At 39.5% G+C, this 22,411-nt stretch overlaps 1 protein-coding gene across 1 annotated transcript; it reads left to right on the top strand.

Annotated features, from left to right (window-relative positions):
* The first annotated feature begins 714 nt into the window (after positions 1–714).
* PXT1 (peroxisomal testis enriched protein 1) lies at positions 715–21,180 on the top strand. The gene is made up of 3 exons (XM_033095572.1): positions 715–886; positions 15,066–15,196; positions 21,076–21,180. Exons 1-3 carry the CDS (start codon positions 715–717, stop codon positions 21,178–21,180), a joined length of 408 nt encoding a protein of 135 aa, XP_032951463.1.
* Positions 21,181–22,411: the final 1,231 nt, after the last annotated feature.

The raw sequence follows: 22,411 nt of genomic DNA, 5'->3' as shown, positions 1-22,411 counted from the left end.
TCTCTTATCCATTCCTTTTTTTTCCAGTAACTAATTAGATTTAGAGGGTAAAATAGAAAGTCAGACTTTGTAGCCAACCTTTAAGTTAAGAGAATTAAGTGCACTGATAGACAATGAAAGTCTTAGTTCAATTCTTTAACTTACTGGATTTATGCTACAGTATTAGAAAAAAGGGGGAGGCAGGAGAATAGCCTTTATTGGTGTCTGTAGAGAATGTAGGGATGGACTGAGTATATGGAGAATTAACAACAGACAGACAGACAGACAGACACACACCCCCACACACACACACACACACACACACACACACGAAGTAGGACACAGAATGTATTTCATCTCCATTCCTCCCCACCTCTCTAGGTTTTTTTATCTACTTTTTTCTTTGGCTGCACTAATTTGTCTCTTTTTCTATGTGTACTAATTTAGACTGTTCCATTGCTGGAATGTGGCTATTGAAAAGGTGAAGAAAAACTTCTGGGAGATGCGGATGCAGGGTAGTGTAGCAGATCTAAAGACCAAGGAACACAGAGAGATGTTTATTTAAGTTGAAAAAGACCGTAGAGATCACCATGTTCCATCTTCCACTCAAATCCATAACTCTTTTATGTATGGAATAAAAGCTGCTTGTGTTGTTAGAACATCAATATTCATCTAACATACCAAATATATACTGAGAAATCCTCTGAAAATATATCTTTTCAACAGGGAAAAAACATGAAGCAGAAAAAACATGATGCTATTGTTTGTGAACCTAAAGAACTTCTGAATCCCTCTCTCAAAGTAACACATTGTTGCAAATCACTGTGGGTGAAATACAGTTTTCAGAAGGCATACATGACCCGACTTGTCAGCAACCAGCCAGTTTTAGCCATGCCAAGGAACCCAGGTAAGACATTACTTGTATTAAACTAAGAGAAATATTCTACTTAGCATGTATTTTTCTTGGCATTGAGGATATAAATTTGGGCATTAAGTAGATTATTTAAACATTAACCAGTTGTAAGAAGATAGTGGTAAATCTATTCATCAAAGTTCTAGATAGTAAAAATCTAAAACTGACTTTGCTTCATGGTATTAAATGTCTTAGTTTTTATTAGCCCTGAACCATTGATGTGACAATTAATTAAGATGACTCCAAATAAACTAAAATAGATCAAATTTATCTTTTAATAAAAATTTGTCTTTAAACAGAGACCTGACAATGTCTGCATTCTTAAGGTAGGAAAAATTCAGTATAGGTTCCTTCTTGATTTTGCCAACATAGAAAAGAACATGAAGGAAAGATAAACTTGAAATTTTGTGTTGCAAAACTGTGTAATTCCTAAATGTCCCAGGATGTTGGAAAACTAAAGTCTTATGTTTTTGAGAGCATTAAAGAGTCTTGGGGTCCAATTTATGGGCTTTTAGACTTACTTAAATGTATGCTAGCCACATGAAAGGAATTATTAAAACTAATCTCAAACGATTCTCCAATTTTAAAAGAATTATATGCCACTGAGAAAGTGGAAATTTCAAGCATCCTGATAGTCTTTTGCTACCATATCAAATATGGTGTACATTTTCCAGAAAGAACTCAGTTGATGAAAATTTTGAATTTTCATGTGTGCAGGTGTCAACAATTATTTCTCAAAGCCTGAGATTGTCACCTGTGATTACCTTCTAGAACATATACATACTTTTGAGATGTAATTCATACACAAGTTCAACTGTTTAAAGTGCACAATTCAATAGTTTTTAGTACATTCACAAAGTTGTGCAATCATCACCACTATTCTAGAACTCATTTTATTATAAACCTTTTGCAATATGTTTTCACACTCACTGTACCCTAGATCCTCACAGACTCCCTGTGAAGCTGATGGGTAACTTCTGAGGTGCCCTGTGGGCCGCAGCCACATTTACGCGAAATGCTTTCCTAATTTCATCTCAAAAACAGAAGGGTGAAGAGTTAATAATGCTACTGCCTTTGATTTACAAACAGACAACAACCTAACCTACATGTTTGTTTCCATGCCTAGAACTCGCGTTTTACCATATATGTAAAATCTTGCTTGTGACTGGTATTTTAGTCTGGTGGGTGCATACCACGGCGGATCCCGCAATTAGAGGTCAGCCCACACAAGCCTCCCATTTCCTTTCGAACACTCTTCTGGCCCAGGAGGCAGCGGCGCGTTTCCCCGCTTTATAGTTCATGATATCGCTGAAGACATGGGTGGGGGGGGTGTGTAAGCTAACGGGCGCGGTGTGAGAGGGACATGGTGTTGTTAGTTCGGCGTGGACAACGCCACAGCGAGGGTAATCAGAGGCGCCGAGCAGGGTATTCCGAGCACCCAGAGCCCAAGCCTCAGCGGCTTGGAGCGAGCAGAAGCGCCACCGAGGGCGCGGGAGACCTCCGCGGGCCGCCGCGCGCCGTGCACGCTCCCCATTGGCCAAGCAGGCCCACGTGACTTCTACCGCCAAACGGCCCGGCCGAGCGCGCGTTTTTCCCAGGAGAGAGTAGGCGTGGGCCGCACAGCGGTGGTGGGGCGGCGGACGGCGCTCGGAGGACCCGGGGAAGCTCACTGCAGAGAACCTTAAAAAAGCAAACAAACAAAACCCCCTCAGTACTGCCCAAAGTAAAACTCTTAGTGAGTAAGCTGATTATTGAGATCGTCCCCTTTTCCTCTTTTCGGCTTTTGTCCCGGGCTATGACACTGAAAATGGAAACCTCCAGTCGTTATTGGCTGGAAAGTGGCTCGCTGAAGCCGACCTTTATCTCTTTCTTTGGGGAAGTCTGCACGTATGAACAACTCTTTAGGGACAAAGAAAACATCGTTTTTGTATGGGGAACTGAAAGCCACTTGTCTTCGAAAAGTTGAGGGGGTGGGTAAGGTCTTGGGAAATCCAGAGAAACCATCCAGATTTGTCATTTAAGGGAAATTAGAAACTCTTGGGAAAACAAAAATGAGTAAAAGCAAAAAGAGACCCTACTCACCCCTAAAAATGTAATAATTATTGATGGGAAAGGGAAGAATTTTTAAAAATCATTTATATATGTATGTGTATGAGGAGTATAAATGGGATATATAATTGTAGAAGTCAATAGAGGGTCCAGTTACTGAATGCAGCTGCTCTCTCCATTTGAGAGTGCTTGGATGCTCATTTTGCCTTTTTTTCTTCATCTAAGGCTTAGCAACTCTTCCCCTCTTCTAGGAAACATTTTCATTTTTTTATTCATTCAAAAAAGGACTAGGGCCTACTACCTATATTCCAGGCACTGTGCTAGGTACGGGGGTGACAATGGGGAACAAAAACAATAACAGCCCCTTCCCTTCTGGTAAAGGAGGCAGACAGAAGTTAATTACACATGTTAAATATAAGTTCCAAGAAGAGGTCCAGATGCTATAATGGAGATTTGCCCTACCTAGCAAGGAGGTTAGAGAACGCTTCCCTCATGATGTGACTCTGGGCCCTCACCTGAAGGGGTTAAGGGAGTTTCAGGCAGAGGGAGCAGCTTGTGCAAGGGACAGCTGGTAGCCTCTCCCTTTCCACAGACTGCCCAATTCAGCTATTTCCACTACACATAGGAGGGCGTTAATCTTGCCTTGTAGTTCCCTGAAGACATTTATTTTTTTCTTTCAATTCCAAGTTCTTCGGAAGTAACTTGTAACCTATAGTTATCGTTATAGATGATGTTTATCCAGTCGGTAAGTATACTAATATACACATCTAGTATGCATTATCTCTGTTGTTTTACATAGTAAAAACATTCAAAGATTTTAACAAAATGTAGAATATGATGTATCTCAACAGCAGTAAAAGTACTATAGATACTCAAAGTACTGAGAGATCACATTATTTTGGAAGACTCAAAAAAGGCATCTAAGAGACAGTAATTTTTGAGATATGTTTCAGAGAAGATTTGGTCACAAGACACATTTAATTAGAACATAAGGTTCAGGGAGAAGGGTAAGGAGGCAAGACAGATAAGTTGAGATATATTCTAAGGGGATTGAAAAACCAGTCCATAGAGTTTGTAGAAACTGAATAGAAATGTTTTCTTTAAGGTTTGAGGACTTTTCTGAGATACATTTTCCCCTCCAGTGTTTACCTTGGGAGGTTTTAAATCTATAAAATAGTTGCATGAATAAGTTTATGGTTACTTGTATACCCATCACATAGATTTACCTTTTGAGGGGGGCACATTTGCTTTATCTTTTTACACCTCTTTTTCTCATTCTCTCCCACACACACTCACGAATCAGGCATAGATGTTTTTCTTTGCTAAACCATTAGGGATAAAGTTAGAGACGTATTAACTTCATCTCTAATAAATCCACATATTATCTCCCAAGAACAAAGTTATTTTTCGGCATAACCAAAATACCATTATGATACTTCTGAGAAACTTTTAAAATTAAATTTTGAATAAATATGTTAATAAATGAATAATGATAAATGAGTTACTAATTTTTAAGTGGCTTGCAACAGTGGCCGACACATTTTAAGTGCTAGGTAAGTGTTTGCTTAAAAAAATACATTTTCATCGTTGGAAAACTAAAGAATGTGAAAAGGCACTTCTGTATTTTTGTCTACCATCTGCTCAGTTCCCACTCTCATCACTCATCATAAGCAATCATTGTCCTTTATCTTTGGGTATCCTTCCTGAGGTTATTTTTAAGGCAAATATGAATAATTGTGAGTATAGATTTTTATACTTCCCCTCTTTTTAGATAAAAGGTAGTAGCATATTAAGTAGATTGTTCTTCTTTCTCACCCAACAACATGATTTGGAGATCTTTATGCATTAATTCTTAGAGAGCTCCCTCATTTTTATCTATAGTGGCATAATATTCCATTGTGTGGATGTACCATCATTTATTTAAGTAGTTTCCTATTCATGTACATTTGGGTTGTTCCAATCACTTAATATTGAAACCAATGCTACAACAAATAACCTTGAACATATTTGTATTTGTAAAATTTGGTAAATAGATACATTGCCCCCCCAGAGAAATTGTATAAAATGGTATAAATGGTATAAATTGTACCAATTTATACTTCCACCACCAATTGTGAAAGTATCTCTGGGCTTTTGATAAGGTTCTATACAAAAAGTTTAAAATATGTGAGTGTGCATTAGTGTTGCTATTTTACAACTTTAAATGGAAGGAGAGCTATCCTCAAGACAAATTAAAAGGTACGGCTGTCCTTAGATAAACTTGCATTTTTACAATCATAATCAATAATACCTGTTGTGTATGTGTAGGGCACTGAGTTAGTTATGAAATAGATACACAGCCTCAAGGGTTTCCTCATTTAGTTTGTCAGACATGCACAAACTGTAAATAGTTATTTGGTTGAGATCCGGAATGCAAACACACCTCTTGCTTTTGGCACACTCAATCCTTTTGTTGCAGCCAATCTCCAGGTCCTTCCTTCTCTGCCCTTCTTGTAATCCATCTTCCTAGTGCAGACGATATACCAGACTTTGTATTTCCCAGGTGACAGTTAATCAGTGAAATAGTTGCAAATCATTATACTTTTGATTGGCACAGGCAAGATTGGCCCTAAACCCATTTTGAAGTAGGTGATATTTGTTGGGAAGGTCTCCCCACTCGGTTGCCTTTTCTCCCTGGGCATCTTCTCTCCTAGATGAGCTCTCAGCCTTCACTGGTGCCCTCACTTTTTCTCAGGGAATTGTCAAATAATCCTTGCTGGGGTGTCAATTAATCATTAGTGTGTTATTTCAAAATGGCTTGAGGTGAGATAGTATGTGCGTGTTTCAAGATACCTTTGAAAACAAGAATAGGAACTGAAAGCACAGGCAGTGAGGTTGCAATTTTGATCAAAGGGCCGTATATTTCACTATTTAAGCTGCCTACTTACGGGCTTACCCTGGGCTGAGGTGAATTAATGCATTGAGATATTGTCCCTTCCTGCCCCATCCTATCCTTTCCCTCTCACTCTTTACTCTGTGGTAGGGTCCTGGAGCTCTGGGGACCATTGCCCTCAGAGCTTTTAACTTTCAAACTCAGCTGGGCAGCCCTGGACATAGGCGAGAGGGCGCTGTGAAATGGGTTGCCTTAGGCACCCTTCCCTTTTTGTCTTCTCCCAGTCAGCTTACAACTTGGCTGCCCCCTTGTGAAAGGTTGTTTTTTCCAACTGTATCACCCCGCACAACTGGCTGCCCTTTCCACTCAGGTAGCAGTGGTTCCTGCTAGTTGCCCAATGTATTTAAAAGTGTGGATTCAGGTTATGATGCTGTGTTTTTGTTGCATTACATTTTTTTAATCAAAGCAACTTATGTCCATGGAAACAAATCTGCTGGTGCTGGAGAGCTTATTGTGAAGAGGGCCTAAAGCAGTGCCTGCACATACAAAGCCTTCTATGAATGTTTGTTGAGTGAATGAATGTAAAGTCAATATTCAGCCTCTCCCTTTCACCTCTACCCCATCCGACTGTCCCATTCCCACAAGGACAACTATTTAATTGGCTACGTTTTCCAGTTTTCTAGATCAGTGATTCTCAATCCTGGCTGTATGTTAGAAGCATCTGGGGAGCTATTGAAAAACACATATGTATAATTTTATTTCCAGACCAACAAAATTGGTTTTTTAGGCCTCAAAGCTGATAGTTATGTACAGCCAGAGTTGAGAACCACTGTTTTAAATATGTGTTCATTCCTCTATCTCTTGATTTATCAAATTGGTGCCATCCTTTGATTCCTTGACATGACAGATGAGGTTTAACTCATAATATACCTTCTCTTTTCATGTTTGATAATTAAATTCTTATTTTAGTACTTCTGTTTTGTCTTTGTAAACACATCATTTAAACTCCTATTTGCATTTCCTATATTTTCAGCAATATCCCATGGCATGCCCCCGATAAGATGAAGATATTAACTTCCCTGCTCTCTTCTCACTCAGCCTTCCACCCCCTGCTATTTGTCTTCTGTACCTTTTTATTTTCATGTGTCCAAAGTTGTTAACATTTACAGTCTGACCTCCATTCCCAACCAACTCTTCAGTTGATTCTAAAAGTTAAAAATGAGTAACCTTGGTTTACATTATTGTGTCTATGGAAATATTGTGTAACACCAAGGCTAGCAGTGGTAGCTGAGACATGTAATGTAAGATCTTTGGTATAACCGGGCACTTTATGAACATCATTGTTTAATATTCATAAAAATATTAAGTTCCCTTTTAACAAATGAGGAAACTGAGGCACAAGAAGCTAAGTAACTTGCCTAAGAACAGGAAATTAGAAAGTAACTGAGCCAAGACTTGAACCTTCCCCTATGGAATGATAAAATAAATTTTTCTTTTCTTTAGTTACAAGTTTAGGATCCTTGCCAGCTGGAAAGAGAATGCACATCAAGGTCAAATACATCTTTTTTCCTTCTTTTGGGGTAGGGCGGATGGTCATCTTCAGCTTCTATTATACCACTCTGCTCAGTTGTTTTTTTTTCCATTTCTGCTGCTGAGTCATTTCAGCCACGTCACCATCCCCCTGTTTCTCAGCAAGGAGCCTAATTTTCTGCTTCATGTACAAAAAATTGATATCCTGGTTAAACACCAGAATCTCCTTTCTCCTCGTTCCAGACTTCTTTTGTGAGCATCGCACCTTATCTCCTATCCTATTCTCGAAGGAAGGAGGATGCCCCTCCTGTGCAAAGCCCACCCTTCCATGTGTTTTCATTCTCATTCCTCCTAAACCTCTGAGACTTTGCCTCAACAGTTTGCCCTGCACTATCTTCTCCTTTCCATTACTCCTGTTCTAATTCCTCTCCTCAACTTATAAACCTACTCAAGTCTCTCATTTTAGCAAGGGGAACACATGTGTTCCCCTTGCTACTGTCTTTCTCCGTCATTCCTTCATCAGGGTACCTCTTGGAAGAGGAGTCTACAACTTATCGATTCCAAGTCTAGTCTGGTAGCTCAAATTCACATTTCACTGTCCTGCAAACTTCCTTTCATCCTTACTGCGTGACCGATTGTCTCTTGTTATAGTTCAATCCTGGATGGATACCAGCCATCCTTTTTTAAAGGATCCATTTGTCCTTGCTAAGAGACTTTGAGCCTTCCAGAGATTGATTAGTAGTCCTACGTTTAAGCAAATTATTTTGTAATTATCATTCAGATTAAGTATTGTTAGGGATCGAACATTCAACGATAACGTGTTTGATTGATTATGAGAGGGTATGTCCTTCAAGATGGGGTAACTACTGTTGATTTCGTATTTGAAAGATTTAAATATTCAAAGTGATTGAATTTAAAGCACTAGCCACACTGAGTTTGAGATGAAGCCGCGAGTTCTGGTGAGGTGGTTTGTCTCTGAAAAAGGGAGGTATGTGCTTTCCAATCTGGAAGTAGATGGCCCAGCATGTGGAGATGCCAAGACTTCTAGTACCCTCATCGTCATTTGTATCCCACTGTTGTGTCAGTATTCCAAAAATAAAAGGTTGTATAAACACTCTTCAAACTGCCTTAAGGCTCTGGGAATTATGGGGGATGGCTGTGAGCAATAAAAACTGTGTGTACTGGAGTGATTGTCCCTAAGAACAATCACCTGCCAGTAAAGAAACTAGAGTCTAAAGCTGTGATTGCTTACAATTATGCCTAGTCATATAGGTAAAGTACTTCGAAATTTAACACAGAGAAATATCACAGAGGAATGTCATTTTAGAAAAAAACCATAAAACAATTCTTTCGGTTTAAACTTAAGCCTCATTTTAATTTGCTTCACATTTGGACCATAAACTTCCTGTATGACCTTTCATTTTCTGGGCTTCCTCATTGCCTTTCCTCCCCTCTCCCACATGATTTGTAGTTTCCCCAAATTTTCAACTATACTATCTCTTCAATCAAATGTCCCTGTCTCCTGGGGACTTCCCTTCTAGAGATTTTCTCTTGCTCTAATCTAGCTAGTCTCAAGGCCTATTGCACCATTATCATCCTGGGACTTCCCTTCACACAAGTTGGGTCCACCTTTTGCTAAATGTTCTGCCTTTTTTTCTTGGTTTGGTCATACTCTGTTTACTCTGCTTTACTGGAATGCTTCCTCAAGAGACTCCCTAAGAAATTGTGTGCGGGAGAAAAACTTTCTGAGTCCTTGCATATACGCAAATGTCTTCATTCACCTCTCACTATTATTGAGAGTTTAGCTAGGCATAGAATTCTAGGTTGAAAATAATTTTTTATAAAATCCTGATGACATTAATTGTTCCACTATTCTAGTATCCATTGTTGATGGGAAGTCAGTTGCCAAACTAATCCATGTTTCTCTTTGGAGATTTTTAGCATCTCCTTACGCTTAGTGTTTTGAAATGTCAATATGGCCTAGAGGTGAGGTTTTTATTTCCCCATTTTTTGTTCTGAGAACTTGGTGGGGCTTTTTTTGGTGTGTGTGACTTTCTAATCTGAAGTTTGGTGTCCCAAGTCTGGGAAACTGTTTGTTTTGATAATTTCCTCTATTTCTCTTTTTCTGGGACTCCTATTAATCAGATGCTGGTCTTTCATATTGGTCCTCTGTATAAGTTGTCTTTTCTATCTTATTTTTCAACTTCTGATTTTTTTTTCTGAGTGATTTCCTTGACTTTATCTTTCAGACCATCAATTGTGTTTTTAATTTTTAATGTTTTTAAAATCTAAAAGAATTTGTTCTAGGCTTATACTTTTTGTCATACATCCTCTTTTGTTTCATGAATGTGATATTTTCTTAACTCTCTCTAAACATACACTTTTGAATTTGCAAACATTCTCTTCTGTTCTATGAATTATATTGGTTTTCTTCAGGATTACTGTTTTGTTTGTTTATCTGGTATTTCACTTCCATTCTGTGGTTCTTTTTTTTTTTTTTTTCATTCTGTGGTTCTTATCAATCGCCTGATGATTGTTATTTTAAAGAAATATGGACTGGGTAGCTGGTGTGATTTTTGTCTGCTGTTACGTGAATAGGACTGTTTTCCCAGGTGGTGGCAGTAGCTAACACTTACATACTGTTCATTCATGTTCCAGGCAGTGTCCTGCACAGGTTAAATACGTTAATTCACTTAATCATCTCAACTACTCCTCTATGAGGTAGTTACTATGGTATTTCATTAAGTTTAATATTCTATCAGTTGCAAGATGTACCATTATTCTGTTTACTACTAAAAAGGTAAACAATACTGTTGAAATATGACATGATTATAATCACATTCTGATTTTGGAGGCATTAAAAAAAATCTTAGAATTGAGGAAATAATACATTACTATTCCCATTTTACAGTTGAAGAAACTGAGGCATAGAGAGATGAAATAACTTGCTCCAGGTTACAGAATTTTATCTACAGCCAATTTCATATTTGAACCCAAGTGATCTGGCTTCAAATTTTTACCACTATGCCTAACTGCCTCTCCAGGGCTCCCCTGTGAGTGGGGACTCTGAGTTGGGGAAGGGTGGGAGGCTTTGGGGAGTTGAGTTAGAGAGCTGGCTTTCTGGCCTCAAGTTCTTCAAATACCAGACAAACAGACCTTTAATCGGAGGTACCAGCATTCATAAAGAAGCTTTAGCTTTCTCAAGATTTGTTCTCTTCCCTTAGAGAAGAGTGGTCTGGGATTTATTGATTTATTGATTGGTTCATTGATTGATTGCCTAATATTTGTGCTGGGTATAGTGGGCTGGGTTGTCACGGGTACCAAGTGGTGCAGTTGATTTTTCTCAGACCTGCAGTCAATGGCATGTCTCCCCCTCCCAGCCTTGGGGTCTTGGTGGGTAGATTGGCTTCTAGCCTCAGGGGCCCTTGTGGTAGGTTCTTGGTGCTTCCTCTGCCTGGCTCATTTGTCCATATCTTTTGTCTCATCTCCTTTCTGCCTTCCAGAAACACGAACAGCACTCTCATCTGCTGTTGATCTTGCCTTCCATTCTCTTCACTGTTGTGGCTTTATTCTTTTTTATACTTTCCATTTGAGTGGGATTTTGGAGGGATTAGGAGAAATGGAGAGGCCAATGCCAGTCTTGAACTGGAAGTCCCTAGACCTTTATTTTTAATGAACACAATCAAGATTATGAAAGGATGACCACCGAATGAGAACATAAAATATCCACATTATAGCTGACAGTGGAAGCACTAAAGAGTATGTTTGCTTAAAAGTTTCCCTAAATGTAACTGAAGGGACTGTTGGTCAAAGTTTCCTGTAAAGGATTCTCCACATACAACAATATTTTTTAAAGTTCCAATGCCTTGAAGCTTAATTTGCTTTACAAAGGAATTATTCTTGCAAAAAGATTAACCATGAGATTTTTTTTCAAATTCCCCACTAGGCTGTTTAGACTATAGTTTTATTTTCAGAACTCTGTCTGGGTATATGCACCTTCACACAACTTTCCAGCATAAAACGAAATACTTTTTTCCTCTGGATATTAAAAATTTAATAGTTGGAAACTAATACAGTTTTGCTTTTTTATTTTATTCATTTTAATAAGCTTGTCCCAAGATTTCTCACTTCTCTAATATATGGTCACTTTAAAGCTTTGATTTAATGATTTATTTCCTGTTACAGTATTTCTTATAATATGGTGGTGTAACTATTATATCAATGTCTATAGGATAGGCACACTGACTCTTTAGCCAGCAGATAATGCCATATGCAGGTTAAGTACAGCAGAGCTCAATCATTTTGCATTCAACTTTTATTAGGAATGGGTTAGTGACCAAAAATACAAGCCACTAGTAGAAGGAGCTTGGTTTTTAAATTTTGCTTTCAGACTGTGCTGAAGCAGATTTATAGCCTGCACAGTTTTATCTACGTTGGACAGCTCTGGACTTTGGTGATTGATATAGATATTTATGATTATTTGTTTGGTTACAGAGAAGAGAAACCTACTCCAGTCACCTCCAGAAATCTGTGGTTTCTGGTGAGGGTGCTTATGAAAAAGAACTGAACTTGGAGGGTTCAGGTTCTGAGGCAGTTCTGGGGTTAGTTTTGGTTTCTTTCTGAGTGTCTGCTCATTTCTTTTCTGTCATCCAGCTTCCCCTGCCTCTCCTTTAAATGTTTCCTTCCCCTTCATAATTTTGACTTGCAAATGACTTTAACTTATTCTGGGCCCAACATAATCCTGTGGTTTTACCGGTCCCACTGCCAACTCTTCCCTTAGTCTCCTGAGTCTACATTAAACAGAGAGGAAGGGACCCTGAACTCTTTTGGGACTAGGTTCTGAGTACCAGGCCAGCCAATGGATTATTAGTTCTTGGGTCAGGTGTCCATCTCTGATCCATTCAACTGTGACCTGGGGTTGGGGCGGGGCCATGTGGTTTCCTGATTGCTTAGGCAACAGCTCGGACTCTCTTGGAAGGGGGGTGGGCAAGTCAGACAATGACTGGCATCTTCAATACAAGGACCCTAAGGTGTGTGTCAGGATTCTGAACCACTATCATCATCAACACACACACACACACACACACACACACACACGCAGTTATATTCTGTATACCGTAGATAACCAAGTAACAATGTCTCACACTACATTTTAGAAGGAAATTTCCAACAAGATTTGAAAGATTAGGAAACACCATTTTTCCTGATTCCCCTTTATCCTCTCTGACTATTCTTTCTCAGTCATTTTTGTAGGCTTTCATCCCTTTGCCTGCCTTGTTAACCAGCAGTCTTATCCAGAGGTTCTGTCATCAGCTCTACAAACTCTGAAATATCTCATCTACTCTCCTGTGCTCTTATTGACTAAATGAATGTACAATGACTTTTAAATCTTTATCTTAAATTCTGACATCCCAAGCTTCAAGTATTATCCAGACGCCTGCTAAGATGTCCTACAGGTACTTCAAGTTTATAAATAAACTTGAGTTTTCTTCTTTCTCTTTCTCCCCCTCTCCTCTGCCTTCCATACCTGTCCTCTCCTGACCCCCATTTTCTGTATAGACAGGTGGTGCCATCACCCTTCCAGTGTGCTGAGATGGAAAAGTAGGAGTTTCCCTTTCCCTCACTTTTCTCATCTAATCTATCACTAAATTCCGGTCTATTCTGCTTCCTAATAAATATTTATAGAATCTGTTCTCACCCTTCCACCCTCAGTTAGTACTGTTTTAGTTCAGGCGCTGTATGCTAAGGGTCAGAGCAGGAGCTTTGCAGCCAGGCAGACCTGGATTTAAATCCTGCCTCTCACACTCATTCACTTTCAATCCCTAGGCAAGCTACTCAGCTATTTTCTAAACCACTGGTCTTCAAACTTGGCTGCACAGGAGGACCACCTGGGAGCTTTAAAAAAAGCACTGACACTCGGTCCAACTCCCAGGATCCTGATTTCGTTGCAATGGAATGAGGCTTGAACATCGGGAGTTTTAAAAGCACCCCCCACCCCCGACCCCCGCCAAAGGATTCCAAGGTGGAGCCAGGATTTAAACACACTCTCTAAACCACAGCGCTGTCATCTGTAATACAAGGGGTAATGTCCTGGGGGGCATTGTGAGGGAGGAGTCAGTAAAATAATGCGTGATAGTCTGGCGTGTGGTGAGCATGTTAGTTATTGCTAGGCAACCCCTTATCGTTTCTCGTTCGCAGCAGCCTCTAAACACATACTCTGCCTGTCTTACCAGTTTCTATTCTGATCCCAGAGGGAAGTAGATAGAAAGCAAATCTGATACGTCATTTCCTGCTTAAGACCCTTCAGTGTGTCCCCAGCTCTACTGAAAGAAAGGCCAAGCCTCTTACTGTGCCCTCACGATTTTGCTCTTGCCTATTAGCTGTGTTTCCCATCACTCCTTGCCTCTCAGCAATTGCATTCTTAGAGTTTATGCACAAAACCTGTCTGTCAGCCCATGTCTTGCTCATGTGACCCTTCTGCCTGGAATCTTCTATTTGCCACTCCCTCCCAGGTGGTTCCAGCCCCCATCTCTCTCTTCTTCTCCTGGCTAATTCTTATTTATCCTTTGTCCTTTAGGACTGAACTCAGATCTCATCTTCATTGGGATGTCTTCCCTGATCGCTGCGCAGACCTGGTTCTTACTATAACATGTTGAATTGTAGTTTGTGTCCCTCTCATACTAGACTCTTTGAAGGCAGGGCTTATTCTCTTGGTACAAAGCCTGACAAATCAAAGTCCTCAAATTTTATTGGAACAAAATAGGTTCAAAGCAAAACTTGCTGTATCTATGAAGCCATGCTTATAGCTAGTTTAGCCCCAATTTATTTCCTTCTTCTCTGTATTCCTAAAGCACTTGGGAATTGTTTCATCCCTAACCAGTGTGCTGTGAACAACTTAAGGACAGAAACCTTGTCTTTTTATTCTTTATAAGTTTCTCAAAGCACCCTGCACAGCAGTTTACTCATAGTGCTGCTTAAAAACACTCTTTGGTTGCTGGAAGCAAGTAGGGTTTGGAAGAACTCATTCAAGGATCATGGTAGAACAAATGGAAAAATCTACTTTACAAACTTCAAAGATCTAGACCTGGGCTGTGCCATGTAATAACTACTAATCACATTTGGTTTTTGAGCACTTGAAATGTGACCAGGGCAGTTAAGGAGCGAAATTTTAAGTTTTATTTTATTTTAATTAAGTTTAAAAAGAGATACTTGATTTAATTGTTGGGAAACTTTCAATTATGTTTGGAACAACTTGAATATATGAATCTACTTTTTAAAATGACTTCATGAACTCTAAATACACATCAAAATTTTCCAATGAAAAGTTAGCATCTGAATTGAGATGTGCTGCAAGTATAAATTAATACTGGATTTCAAAGACTTAGGTATAATAAAAAGAATGCAAAACATCATTTATAATTTTATATTGATTATATTTTGTAATGACAATATTCTGCATATATTGGCTTAAGTAAAATATATTACTAAAATTAATTTATCTGATTTTACTACTAGCAAATTTAAAATGAAGGGGTCACTTGGATTATATTTCTATTGGACAGAACTACTCCAGTGCAAAACATGGTTTTTTGATAATCCTTACTTATGATGATGGGTTTTCATCCCTCTCATTGTCTAAGACAATTTTTGGTGACTAGTGGTGAGTAATTTCACAGACAGTTAATGGGGGGGTCTCTTTTGAACTCTTTTCTGTTAATGCAGATCACAGTACACCTTCTCAGCCCAAGGAGAATAGCATCGGCCAGAACCATCACCAGGAGGAAATAATCCACAAGTTGGCCACGCAGCTGAAGGACATTGGGGACAGCATTGATCAAAGGATGGTTCAAGAGGTGAGACCTGTTTCTCCAGCAAGGGCCTGTCAGGTAGGGGGAAAGAGCAGATAGAACAATGGCTGCCAGGTGGCTGGGATGCCCAGGAATGAGCGAACACATGGATTTATAATGTCTGGGTTATCAAACATTAGATCTGAAAGTTGGGAGCCTGACTCCAAGCTGGTATTTGATCTCACATGTGCTCAAACTGTGGTCCATGGACTAGGAGCTTCAGCATCACTTGGCAGCTGGTCAGTTGTGCAAATCCCAGCCCACAATGCTGGAATCACAACCCACGGTTTTTTACCCACGCTCCAGGTGATTTGTGTGCACATTAAAGTGTAAAGTGTGAGAGACTTTGCTCCACACCCTTCAACTAGGATGCATATTAGAATTACCTGTGGAATTTTAAGAATTACAGATGCCCAGGCCCCACCTTGACACATTCTGATTTAACTGGCATGAGGTGTGGCCTGGGCATCAGGCATTTTAAAAGCTCCCCAGGTAAATTGAATTCTAGGTCAAGGAGGAGAGCCTCTGCCTTCGATTGTCGTTCTCGTCCTGAAGCAGCACAGAGGTATGATCTAAGCCTCACTCCAGCCGATTTCTTAATTTCTCCTGATTATTAGAAGAGATAATAAGGGAAAACAGGAAAGAATAATGATTTAATGTTTGAAATCTTAGCAGTGTTGAAATCTTCGGGCCAGCTTAGTTTTCCTCCAGAACGGCCTGTAGTTGGCAGTGGGCAGCAGAAGGAATGATGGCATAGGGTCTGAGAGCGGAGAGCTGGCTGCCCCTCAGGGCCCAACTTCTTGCCCTTCAATTCACCTGTCCTGTGATTATTTCTTGTGTGTCACTGCTGCTGCCACCATGCTGGCTTCAGGGAGTGCCATATCCTCCTTCATGTTCTGGTCCAAATGTGGACAATATGCAGCCTCTCCCTCAAAGAAAACATTCCCTGAGACAAAACATGAATGGAAGGTCCCAGCAATAGCACTACTAAAAGCAAGAAAGAAACAAAAATGAAATAAACGCGGTCAATCGAATAAAACCAATTTCATTCAAACAAATACTTATTGAGTGCCTACTATATGCCAGGCTCAGTTCCTCGCCTTGGCAGCTAGAGCAGAGAGCAGGACCGAAGATGAGCCTACTCGAATAGATCTCCTAATCCAGGAGGGAGACAGATACTAGAGCAGACGAACCGATAAACAGTCTAGTCAGACAGGATGTGACTCAGAGCAGGGTTAGAAGATACTGAGTGATGGAGAGTGGTTTGGATGGGCAATCAGGGAAGGCCTCTCTGGGAGGTGTTATTTGAGCAGACTGGAAGTGAGGGAGCGAGCCATGGGACTACCCGAGGGAAACGTGTTCCAGGCAGAGGGACAACGACTTGGAGCTGATGGGCCCAGGAGGTACTTACATATGGCCTCTGCTCACTGACTGTTCAGCTAAGGTGTAAGGGGTTAAACGTGCTGGTTTTAGAGTCCCAGTACTGGATCCAAAACCTGGCTCACCATTATTTACTGTGCAACCTCGGGCAAGTTACTTAACCTCCCTGGGTCTCATCTAAACATGGGAATAATAACAGTAGCTACCTGTTATGAAAATTAAATGACAGAATCTGTGTAAATCATTTAGAACAGAGCCTGACCCACAGAAAATGATCAGTAAATGTTATCTGAACCAAAAATTAGTTTGTTTTTGTCTTTGCCCTTTCAATATTTAGCGTTGAACATCTCTTTATGATGTAGCATTTCTTACAGCGTACTCATGACATTTATTGTATTCTTTCTACCTTTCAGTTTCTTCTGTAGGAAAGTTTTTACCAATGGCCGTATTTTATGAATTCTAAGACAGTCTTTAGCTCAACTTTGCTTCTTGATCAGCTAACTCTCCGAATACTAATGGGTCCTTGTAATATATATGTTTTTTCGGAAAAGGAGAGACGAGAGGAGGACAAATCACAACCACCTATTTTCTGTTTGCCTCAGCCCATTCAAGAGGTCACTGCTTTATGTAACTTCCTTTCCCATTTTGCCTCCTTTTCTTTCTTTCCTTTACCTTTGAAGTTGTAATTTACTGATAAGTCTGAAATTTACCTCTGCAACTGAATACATTGACACTGAATGGCCCCAGCTTTTTTCTCTTTTTCAAAAAAATAACTTTATTGAGAAATAAAATTTACATACCCTACAATTCACCCATTTAAAGTGTATAATTAATGGTTTTCATTATATTCAGAGTTGTACAACCATCATCGCAATCAATTTTAGAACATTTTCATCATTCCAGAAAGAAACCCTGAACCCAATAGAAGTCATTTCCCATTTCCTTCCATTTTTCCTCCCACCCCACCAGTCTAATTTCTGTCTCTATGGATTTGTTTATTCTGGACATTTCATATTAAGTAGGATAATACAATATGTGGCCTTTGTGTCTGGCTTCTTTCACTTAGCATAATGTTTTTTTCAAGGCTCATCCATGTTGTAGCACTTGTCAGTGTTTCCTTTTTATTGCTAAATGATGTTCCGTTGTATGTATATATCACATTTTATTTATTCATCCATTGATGGGTATTTGGGTTGTTTCCACTTTTTGGCTCTTATGAATAATGATGCTGTGAACATTTGTGTGCATGTGTCTGTGTAGGCATATGCTTTCAGTTCCTTTCGGTACTTTCCTAGGTGTAGAATTGCTGTGTCATATGAGAACTCCGCATTGAACTTTCTGGGGAACATCCAAGCTGTTTTCCAAAGTGGTTGTACCACCTTACATTGTGACCACCAGCAGTGTACAAGGGTTCCAGTGTCTCCACCTTCTTGTCAACATTTCTTATTAACGGTCTTTTTGATTATAACCAGCCTCCTGGGTTTGAAGTGGGATCTCCTTGAGGTGTTGATTTGTATTTCCCTGGTGGCTAATGGTGTGTGTCTTTTCATGTGTTTATTGGTCACTTGTATATCTCTGGAGAAGTGTTTATTTAGATCCTTTGCCCGTTTAAAAAATTGAGTTATTTGTCTTTTATTGTTGAGTTGTAGGAGTTCTTTATATATTCTAGATGTAAGTTCCTTATCATATATATTTTTTGCAAATATTTTCTCCCACTCTGTAGGTTGTCTTTTCATTTTCTAGGTGGTATTCCTCAAAGCACAAAAGGTTTTAATTTTGACGAAGTTCAATTTATCTGTTTTTTCCTTTTGTTGCTAGCGTTTTTGATGTCATATCTAAGAAACTATTGTCTAATTCAAAGTCCTGAAGATTTATACCTGTTTTCTTCTAAGAGATTTGTAGTTTTTAGCTCTTGAGTTTAGGTCTTTGATCCATTTGGAATTAATTTTCTCTGTGGTGTGAGTTAAAAGTCCATTTTCAATCTTTTGCATGTGGGTATCCAGTTGTCCCAGTACCATTTGTTGAAAAGACTATTTTTTCCCTACTGAATGGTCTTGGCAACCCAGTGGAAAAATCAATTAACTGTAAATGAAAGGATTTATTTCTGGACTCTTGAGTCTATTCCATTGATCTATATGTCCATCCTTATGCCTGCCCTAGCTTTTCTTGCAGCATTTTATAAAGCTGGCTTTGACCTAGACTTTTAAAGATATCTTGTTCTGTACCACAAAATTGCATTTTAGAACACTTTTAAACAGACCACAGCACATTTTAAAAATAATTTTTAAAATTTTTCCTAAGTTTGGCTCTTAAATGTTGAAGGTTTTGCTCTGCTGCTTCAAGGCTTAAATCAAGTAACTTCAACAGAATTTCAAATCTGGCATGGTACATTTCTTTCCTATAAAGTCATCATTTATTCACCTTTTGTACTCTTCTTAATCAAGTGGTCACATTGATTCTCCAGATCCCTTCCTGCTTTTGATATATTTAAAGAAACTTTTATTCTTGCTCTTAGAACTCCTTAGTAAGGAGCTCACCAAGTTATATTTCTGACTGCAGAATTCATTGTCCTTGAGCTGTCACATATCTTGCCTTCTTATTGTTTTTGCTTAAGCTAGCATTCTGTGTTTTCAAATAGGCCTTGATTCTCAAAATAACTTCGTCTATTTTGCTATTTAGTTATATAGAGTTTTGATTCAAGGACCTGGTCTTTTTTTTTTTTTTTTTTTTTAATCTGGGGCATGTAATTTTCTTAGATATCACATGTGTTTTAAAAATAGTCTTCCCATCACTTTTAGGATCTTAAATGTGTCTTTGAAATTGTTTTGTACAGAAAGGACTGTTTTCTTCTGGGTTCTAGAACCTGCCCCCTCCCTGTCCCTATAGGCCTAGGAGTGAGTGGCAAGGACTCTGCAGTTCCCAGCATCACCCACTGTGTTCCCCTCCCCCTTTGCAGACGGTCTATTTAACTCTCCCTGAATTATCCTAATTTGGGTATGCTATCTGTTTTCTCTGGGAGCTTGAATGACACAATAATACAGAATAACACAGGGAATTTCTTAGTTTGTTAGAAAGAGGGGAGGGAAGCTAATATTTATTAAACAATCTCTTCCAGGTACTCTTTGAAAACACTCATGTTTTTATTCAATTCTCCCAGTAACCCTATTAGTTAGTGGTATAAGTATTTTAGGAGAAGCAGTTGAGGTTCAGAGAGATTCGATAACCTATCTAGTGTCGCTCAGCAACTAAGTGACAAAACTGGAATTTAAATATATGAGCCTCTGACTCAGTGCTCTATACATTTTCTTGTCTGCCTTGCTGGAAAGAAATTCATTCAATTTTCTTAACTGATATAAATTAGAAAAGGGAAAAAAAATCCACTGTTGATTCCCAGTTACAGGACAAAGTCTAAATTCCTTAACCTGCTGCTAATGATTTATCATTAATTCATTTATTCAATTAATATTTATTGAGTATCTACTGTGTGTCAGGCTCTGTTTTGGTACTGGAGATATGGCAGTGGGCAAAAGAGACAAAACTCCCTCATCTCATGGAGCTTATGTTCTAAAAGGGAGACAAATAGCAAGTGAATAAATAAAGTATATAATTTATCAGACAGTGACAAATATTTTGGAGAAAGATAAGCCAATGAAAGGGATCAGGAGTGTTGGAGGATTTACAATTTTAAGTAGAGGTGCTAAGGGAAGACCTCCCTGAGAAGGTGACTTCTGAGCAAGCCTTGACAGTGTGGGAGGGAGCCGCGGACATCTGGGGGCAGAGCAGCTGGAGGCAGGCATGTTTGAAGAATAGTGAGGAAGCCAGTATGACGGAAGCTGAGTAAAAGAGAAAGTTGTGAAAAGGTACCATCCGAGAAGTGGGTTGGTAGTAGATTAGTTAGAACTGTGAGGCCACCATAAGAACTTTCCTTCTGAGTGAGGCTAAGCCATTGGAGAGCACTGAGCAGAGCAGCCGCATTTCAACAGTCAACTGAGGTAGCTGTGTTGAGATTTGACTGCCGGAGGAGCGGCAGGGACAGGGAGAGCCATTTGTAGCTGACCCTCCTTCTCCTGATGTCCGTTTATAAACCGTGGCGTTTACTCACAGCTCCACAACCCGCGGTGCTCTTTGTCACCTCCAGCTTTGCTCATAACTCTCCCCTCTTCATCCACCCAAGTTCTATGCAAACCTCCTTGCTTCTTTGAGAGGACTAAGAAAGTGCTCTGGGAAGCCAGAGGAAGAGGTGATCAGCCCTGAAAAGAGAAAAGGCCCACATTTGCTGATGGTCAAGATGGGAAAACACGTCTGGAGGAAGACTTCCCAAGGTTGTGTGGAATATACGGGCATGTGGAACAGACCAAGACAGTCTCCTTCAGCTCATAGTTCATAAAGCAACCCAAGAACTTGTTTGTGGCATTGATTGAATTGATATTAATATTGAATTTCTAACTTTGGATTATTCTATTGCCTTTTAAAAAAATCTCTCTCTCTCTCTTCCTCTCTTTCAGGATTTTCAACAGGAAGGCAGAGATGCACTGGCTCGTTTTGTCTTAGTTTTCTTCGGAGGAGTTCACGTGTTGTTGCGCTTTCTCTGGAATAACCATTTGATGTAAAAGGAATGTAAATGTCAAGTTCTGTTCTCTTTCTACCCTCTGGGAAACATGAATCCCACCGGGACAGATGGAAGAAGACCCTTCTCCATGTTCCTCTCTTTCTACCTGTCACTGTTGGTTTATGCCTCGTTGGTTGGGGAACTGCGGACTTGGCCGACCATTTGTCTGTTCAGAGCCCCCGGCTGTGAGAGGTCTGTGATTGCCTCATGGTAGAGACTTCGGAAATCACGAGGTACTGTGGATGGTCCCAATGTTCCTTGTAAGGACACCTTGAGAATTTCCTCCCATGAGTGAAACTGATCTCATCCACAAACCAGAGGTCACAGAAGTGGGCCCTTTCTCTCGGGCCGTCCCTGGGAACCGCCAGCGGCCTGTTGGCCCATGTCCATATCCGCAGTGCCCCGATTCTCCTTCCTTTTTGTCTATCTCTCCCCCCTTTGAGAAGTATTACAGGTATTAAGAAAGTTTGTTGTTATAAATTATAAGTTCTGAATATGCTTCTTGAGTTCTTTGTAGGAAAAGTGTTATTTAAAAAATTTATTAATTTAAAAATGAAATAAATATTGTTATTTTATGCAGCATAAAGCACCTGTGCATATTTCTTTTGTGAAGGAGGGATTCCACTTAGTCCTGCTCATATGGGCTCATAATTTCCTAGACATAAACCCTGCATCGCACCGCCTTTGTTCTTCCAAAGGGAAATGGGCCCGTTTTTTTAGTCTGTCTCAGGCACCTGTGTAGGTCTGTCATCACCTTGGTTTTCGCTTGCTAGCACGAAACAGATCCTTAAACTTCTTTCTTTTCTTTTCTCTTCTTTGTTTTCACTCTTTTGAATAGGTACTTATTCATATGATTCAAAAATCAAAATGATATAAAAAGGTTTGCAATGAAAACCTTTGCTCTTATTTTCTATCCTGAATCCCAATTATGTTTGCTTGTCCTTCCAGACTGTCTTTGTATAAATACCAGTACACACACACACACACACACACACACACACACACACAAAAGGTAGCATGTAATACACACTGTTTTGTACCTTTATTTTATTTTCCTTAGCATGGTGGTCAGGTACTGTTCTAGTTGTGTTACAAATGCATGAACTCTGTTACTCTTCAAAACAACCTATGAGACAGGTGTTATTATTATTAGCTCTATTTTGCTGTTAAGGAAACTGAGGCAGTAGTTCGAAGAGCAAGGGAGTAAATAGGTTAACTAACTTGCTCAAGGG

The sequence above is a fragment of the Rhinolophus ferrumequinum genome, chromosome 3 (assembly GCF_004115265.2).
Source record: "Rhinolophus ferrumequinum isolate MPI-CBG mRhiFer1 chromosome 3, mRhiFer1_v1.p, whole genome shotgun sequence".
Taxonomy (NCBI): domain Eukaryota; kingdom Metazoa; phylum Chordata; class Mammalia; order Chiroptera; family Rhinolophidae; genus Rhinolophus; species Rhinolophus ferrumequinum.
This window is presented reverse-complemented; position numbering and strand designations above follow the sequence as displayed.

Excerpts from the sequence above, each read along its gene's own strand:
- PXT1 (XM_033095572.1), top strand. The coding sequence starts at position 715 with ATGAAGCAGAAAAAACATGATGCTATTGTTTGTGAACCTAAAGAACTT. Across the intron at positions 887-15,065 it reads AGCCATGCCAAGGAACCCAG|ATCACAGTACACCTTCTCAG; the intron begins GTAAGACATTAC and ends CTGTTAATGCAG. Across the intron at positions 15,197-21,075 it reads ATCAAAGGATGGTTCAAGAG|GATTTTCAACAGGAAGGCAG; the intron begins GTGAGACCTGTT and ends CCTCTCTTTCAG.